At 29.3% G+C, this 7,320-nt stretch overlaps 1 protein-coding gene across 1 annotated transcript; it reads right to left on the bottom strand.

The window, feature by feature from the left end:
• LOC114378070 (probable terpene synthase 2) lies at nucleotides 1-4,627 on the bottom strand. The gene is made up of 7 exons (XM_028336587.1): nucleotides 4,446-4,627; nucleotides 2,485-2,770; nucleotides 1,968-2,340; nucleotides 1,614-1,832; nucleotides 1,360-1,501; nucleotides 1,014-1,259; nucleotides 1-527 (listed from the first exon to the last, which is right to left on the bottom strand). The coding sequence occupies exons 1-7, from the start codon at nucleotides 4,569-4,571 to the stop codon at nucleotides 225-227; spliced, it is 1,695 nt and encodes a 564-aa protein (XP_028192388.1). The 5' UTR covers nucleotides 4,572-4,627; the 3' UTR covers nucleotides 1-224.
• Nucleotides 4,628-7,320: the final 2,693 nt, after the last annotated feature.

Here is a 7,320-nt window from a genome sequence, read left to right as displayed (position 1 = left end):
ATTATTATAACCTACAAATAAACAAACTAAAATACAAACAAAAACATAGGCAAATGGCGTGGATAGATATACATTCTTACATTGGTAATTAAGCAAATGACAACATAGAGACACTACTACAAATAACAGTGTTTGTCACAACTCACACATTGAGAGTTTCATGTAGAATGAATCAACTTTCAAACCACCAAGTTACTCTTTCAACTGCTAGTTTGATTTTTCTATTAATGTTCATTGATGCACATGGGATCCAAAAGCAGTGAAGAGATGTAATCCTTCAGTAAATCCGCATTTGTGAATTTATCCTGATGATTTCCATATGTAACTTCTGATGCACGTGCATAATTAACTACAATTTCAAGCACAGACTTTGGGATATCATTTAACTTGAGGCACTCTTCATTTATAACCTTCCAATAATCTTCAACGTCCTTGCGAATGAAGTTATAAGCCTCTGCTTGCGAAATATTGTATTGCTTCATGCAACATTCCACAGCTGAGGCAACATGAACTCGTTGCTGCTCAAACTATTGCTCAAAGCAAATCCAAAAAGTTTAATTAGGGATGTAATAATCATCAACATTTATTAATTTAGGTTATATTTATTCTATGGTTGTATTGATGTCTTCATGGGGTTCGAAGGCCACAAATTCAGGTTTCATTAGCTAAGTTTGGCTAAACTCAATGTGGTACATTTATATACAATGGTTTGGAAATCAAACTAGCAGTTGGAAGGGTGCAAGCATTTGTTTACCATATCTTTTTGTTATGGTCTCTAGTTATACGAAATTAACATGGTGTCTTTACGTACCTTGCTAAATGTGTTCCTTAGAGTTTGGTTGTACAAATGATACTCCATTTTGTAAAGTAACCAAGGCACACGTTGTGCTTTTGGTTACACTAATTTTCATGAATAAACTTTTGGCTTATCCATAAAACATCTACTAAGCCAAATAAATGTGAAGATGTATGTCAAATCAAGTTTCAAATGTCAACCAGAAATGAATTGGTACCTTATGCGATGATGTGTCATTCAAGACTCTGCTAATAATTGATACAGCTTCAACGATCTTTGGATCATTGAAAAACCAATCAAACACATCCTTTGTTGCAAATTCTCCGAGTCCAATAAAGGATATCGTTAAAGGAATGAAAATAGAAGTTAAGATGCCATTAATTTTATACTCATCATATGTTGGAACGAAACCCTCTTGGCACCATTTTGCTTCAACCATGTAACCTTTTACTAATTTACAAATCTGCAAGTAAAATAACCAATATAGTGATAAAATAAACTAAATTAATCATCTAAAGAAGTATTCAAGTAAAAAATAAAAATAGAAACATAAATAATCGTACAGCTTGTTTAAAACGCGGAACCACAAAGCTTGATTTTCCACTCTCAGGTGTCTCCAACTTTATTTCTTCACACAACTCTAGAATTGTTTCAAAAACTACTTTCATGCATTCTGGAAGGGATTCAATGGGACTGATATCCCATCTGAAGGGGGAAAAAAGAACAAAAAAAAACTTTTATAGTCAATCATGCTATTTTTAAAGTCATTTTCCTATTGAATATATAATATAAGAAATAATTTGTAAAGCACATTAACCTTTGAATTGCTTCTGTGAAGAGTTCAAGTTCTTGAATAGTCCCATAAGCATCATAAGTATCATCTAGAATAGTGGCAAGAGCAATCAATTTTCCTTCAAACATTCTTGCTTTGTTGTATCCAGGCTGGCTGGAAAATGCTAATGCCCAAAGATAGCTCTCAACTAACCTATCTCTAGCATAAGGCACCTTTTTCACAATATTTGATTTTTTCCACCACCTATGAAAGAGAAAATATATTGCACCATTAAAAAAGTAAATATGATTTGTTCTTTATTATATAATTTTTTTATAGTGATATTATATTACAATAAATCATAACAGAAAGAAAAAAGAATAACTGTAAGGAACTTACTTGGTTATAATGCCAATCTCTTTTTCATGCATTTTTTGAAGAATATTGAAATCTACTCTCGCAAAGGTTAGCAGAGTTTTGTTATGAGAAGGATCTTGTTCATAGAGAGTCATGTGATACCTTGCCTCGAACTTAGGTACACTCTTGTTAAAAGGTTGTCTTAAGCAATGATTGATTTGTGTAGCAATAGATGGGCTCAGTTTGTCCGCCAAGGACTTAAGTTGAGTATTTGAAAAGTCACATGCTTCTTCTAGTATAGCATCTTTGTGAGTTCTTAAATGTGCAGCTTCATATAAACTGCACAACCCTTGAATATCATTGGCAAGTGCTTCATAGAACTTTCCTTGATCATTTTTGAATTTGTTAAATACATCTGCATAATTAATTAAACGCACCTATATATAAGAGATCACAATTATTTAATGGATTTTGAGTTTTAACATATAACTTCAGTGGCGAAGTATATTTTTTTTTCTTATCTAAACATCTATGATAAATTTCTATATATAATACGTACTTGATGAAATTTGATATCCTTGTTGCCTGAGCAAACGAAAGAGTAGAGCGAGAAAGTGATGATTGCTATCTTCACTGATGATAATGGTGTTATTTTTGGTAAAAGTGTTGTGAATTTGTTCTAATGTTTCGTTAATCTCTTCTTGGAAATGATAGGATATCCCGAAACGTTGGATTGAGTCAATGAAGTTTAATTTTTGCATGATATTTTGATTTGACGATTGAAACATCATTTTCACCTCCTCTTTTAGTATATCAGCTTGTTGCTTCACATTTTCACTGACTTCCTGTAAATATAGTTCCATTTAGTTAATCGTTTACAGAGCATCTAATAAATTTTGAATTCACATTCGTAACTATTGCGAATAAATAAATTGTATGAGAATACATTTTTCCTTTGTCGCTTCTATGAAAATATGTACTTATTCATTGCTATCTCAAGTAATTAAGCTTAATCAGTTGAGTTGTGATATATAAAATATAAATAAGTGAATTTGACACCCCCGCCCCCAATAATGTATTTTTGTCCATTTCTCATTCGCTTAGTCGACTTGTAAAACCCATTAATTATAAGTCTCTCCTGAGACAAAAAGGAAGATACTTATCTAAAATATAAAAATGATTGTGCTAAATTCGGTTTAAGGAGATATCTTATCTGTACTTCAAAACAATAATATAATTTTTTAAATTTTTTAATCTTTGATAGCTAAAAAAAATTAATGAGTATGTTTTAAAACATTTTTATTTTATTATTTAAAAAATGAACACTTCAAAAAATATTAAAAGTACGTGCAAAGATTTTTATTAGTCTAAAAAGTAATTAGAAAAAATATTGGTGTTTAGAGATTTTCTCTCAAAATTGATCTTTCTGCTGTGTGATGCAAGGTTCGTGTTGGAAGTGTTAGTAGCAAATTTCCAAATTAACATTAATTCAAGTGATTTTGAGATATATTCCTTCTATTATAAAATAACAGATGTTTAAGATTTTCACATTTAAGAAAAACAAGTATTTCAAGATAATAGTATTTTTTTAGGGGCATTTTACTAAAAATATTATTATTCTTTTCTTAATCTCATTAAATGCATTATATATGTCTTTCCAGACATCAATATTTATTAAAAAAATTGAAATTGATGTTTTAATGCATAAGTTAATATGATATATATATATATATATATAATGCTAAAATATTAGATGAAGGGAGTAATATTAACGAGGGAAAATTTGTATTTGTTGATACGTGCATGATGATAAAAATTTTTTAAAAATGAGATAACTCTTGAAATTATAAAAAGTAATTAATTGGTAATTATCCCAAAATGTCTTTAGAAGTAATTTATTACTACTATAAAAAGAGTCTTAATATCACCCCAAGTGGAAGGGGCTCATATAAAGGGAGAAGATTTTCAAATTGTGTGTGTTCTAAGCCCTAAAGGACACAAGAAACTAAGAAAATTATATATTACCATGCTAAGAAAGAAGAAGAAACATATATTAACAAAAATGTCAACAAAATTTAATTTACATTATAAAAAAGCTTGATTGAACATATATCACTTCTGTTCTCTTGTTTTATGAACACTCCATTCCACAATTAATTTGATCTCTATCATGTTTGTAAAGGGAGAAGTACAACGCTTGAAAGAGCAAGAAAAAAAAAGTGCACAGGTTTTGATGGTATTTTTTTAAAAATAAATTGCGATTCTTGTTTTTTTTTCTTGTTTAATATTTTAAATGATACAATTTTATTTTTGCAAATAAAATGTTATTTTTATAATTTTATTCAATGCTTATCTCCCTTATGGTTGAACTTATTGTCTTGTTCCTATCTCTATATACTATACACGATGAGTTTCTTGCTTGGAATTAGACTAATCCGAAGGATGTGGCAGTTTTTACATCTGAAAGTGCTTTCATAATAATAATAAGTCATATCTATTTCAAACTATAGGGGTGTATACCTTAGATTCAGAAGCATATTGAAGGAAAGTATCTCCCCACATGCTAGGAGCATATCTTGTAATAGGTCGCTTGATGTCAAATACTGCATGTTGAGTTGAAGCAAGTGTTGAAGCTGGAAGGGACATCTTCTGCGCGCTTTTACAAAGTGCTTAACTTGAAATGGAAAGGTTAAAGATTATTGATGAAACACACAAACATCTAGCTAGATATTTATAGGGGTCAGGTTAAAGTTTATCAATACTTTTAATTTTTCTTTATCTATTTTTTTTATTACATTATAGATCTTATTATATTTATAATTTTTCTCTTTTTCTACTCTCTTTATATATTAAATAATATGTCTCTCAACCATTAATTTTTCTTTATAAACATTTACATACAAACCTTCGTACAATTAAGATTTATCAAGAGTTCAGAGAAGATTTATTGTCAGAGTATAATAATTCAAGATCATGCCAGCGTACTCTCAGAAGTTTTCTTTTCATCACGTGCCAAATAGTTATTTAATAATTAAAAAAACTGTAATATAATTTACAGCAAATACTATATTTACACGCTTCATACTATAAAGGAACAAGATATACACTTTTTTTTTTCATCTTCTCCTATTTCTTCCCACACAAATAAGTCACAAATTTGAATACACGTCAAATTTTAATTCTAGAAAACTTTGCTATGTATGCATATTACTCATCACTATCAAGACAAGCCAGCATATCTCCAAACATTAATGGTCCACATTTCTTAAATTACAACAATTTATATCGGAAAATATGATAGTCCCTAATCCCATTTAAAGCAAGGAACACTCATATGCAGTCTACTGGCTAGCCTAGGAACATAATTTTACTTTCAACTATTATATGAATATGTTTCCCACCTTACATGGTATTAAGCAACACTTTCTCTGTTATGCCAATATTTTTTCTGTGTCCTTATTCTTTCCCCAAAAGCAAATGAAAAAGGCTGAAAGGGAATAAGGGACTCTAAGAGTGTGAAAGGCATGCCGCTAGCTACTCCATATCGGGTGGAAATGTGGAATGAAAAATTATGATGAAGGATTTTGCCTAATTCTGTTCGACTCTAGTATTGGACATGAACTTCATGGTTTGAATCATTTTTAATACATCTACTTTTATTGGTGAGCCAAAAGGAACTAATAATCGGAGCACTGCTTTGCAACAAAACTTTATTGTTTCTTTGTGTTGAGAAAACCAAGGAAAATTAAACACTCAAAAGATCTTTAACAATAAATCACTAACAATAATATAAGTGAATTTAATATCATAATTTAATTCAAAATCAGATTTTAGATTTATATGTCTTCTTTACTTATATGTTACTTAATTTATCCATTTTTACCTAATGTGAGATTTCATTTTATTAATAATTTAGAACCAAATAATCAACTAGCCCTATTCATTAACAGTTCTTTGTTAATAACAATATTGTTTACTTTCTTTTGATCCATCATGTCATGTACTATATGCTTGATTTCAACATTTGAATTAATGTTCATCTTGGGCTAGCTACATGCTAGACTATAATCAAATTGTTTCTGCCTTGCTTACCTAGTGTTCTCACTAGACTATAATCACATTTCGTTTTTATTTTATTTTATACTATATTTGTTCTTTTGTTTTAGAGTAACTTTCTTTGTAAAAATATTGATGTGTTTCTTAAATAACGGAAAACTAAAGCCAGTTTTTTAGAAGTCAGAATCAAAATTTTGATATTTCAAAAAATATATTACCTTCGTCCATAATTATAACATCATTTTAAAAATTTATTTGTATCTTTTTGTAAGATTACTTTTTAATTTTTATATACTTTAATTATTTTTTTCTACATATGTTTAGTTAACTAATGAATTAGATTACAGAAAAATTAAATTCATAAGTTGAGATAAATAGCATGACTGAATTTACAATTAAAACTATATATAATATAAGAATCAGTCTGTTAGTATGTCCCTCGGGTGGCCTGCATTCAATGAAGTTTTACGCCAACTTAAGAGTTTTTTTTTATTATTATTAATATATATATATATATATATATATATATATATATAATATGCATATACTAAAAAGTTTTACTAGTAATGACTTTTTACATAATAACTATATTCATATTTTAACCCAAGAAAAATCTATATATATATATATATATGTGTGTGCTTAACTTGAAATGGAAAGGGGTAGATTATTGATGAAACACACAAACATCTAGCTAGATATTTATAGGGGTCACAGGTTAACGTTTTACTTAATACTGTTGATAACTTCAAAGTTCAAACTAGTTTATAAAGAAATTTATTATCAAATATGCAGTAAATATTTAACGGTTAAAATTTATTCTGCTTTTATTTCATTTTGTTATTATCTGTTGTTGTTATCATGTTGCTATACATGTTATCACCAAAACTGATAGCTTCTGGATTTCGAGGTCCAGACCCTCCACAGAAAAGATGAGAAAGAAGAAGGTAATTAAGGAAAATATCTTCTCATTGCCTTATGCTTTATTTACATGATATTATATAGATGGTCTAGTAACAGAATTATGCTGAGCTGTCTTTCTGGAATAATTCTAGAATATGCATATAACAGAATTGCTTGTCATTATCCTTTGAATGAGTATATATTCGTAATTTTCCTATTTGTTAGGCATAAGGCTAAGTATGATGAAGTATATTGTTCTGTTTCTCTCCTAAACATAATCCTTTAGATAATTGGGCTTGATAACCTTCCTTTTGGGCTTTCCTTCTCTTTGCACCCCTCTATCCTCTTCTCCCATCTTACTCAGATCATCTTCTTCCTCAGCGTCTTCCTTCCCAAGCTCTGTGTTCTCTGTACTCGTATCATCCCTCGGCCCTTG

The sequence above is a fragment of the Glycine soja genome, chromosome 12 (assembly GCF_004193775.1).
Source record: "Glycine soja cultivar W05 chromosome 12, ASM419377v2, whole genome shotgun sequence".
NCBI classification, from domain to species: Eukaryota; Viridiplantae; Streptophyta; class Magnoliopsida; order Fabales; family Fabaceae; genus Glycine; species Glycine soja.
The sequence above is the reverse complement of the archived record's forward strand: the minus strand, read 5'-3'. Positions and strand labels throughout refer to the sequence as shown.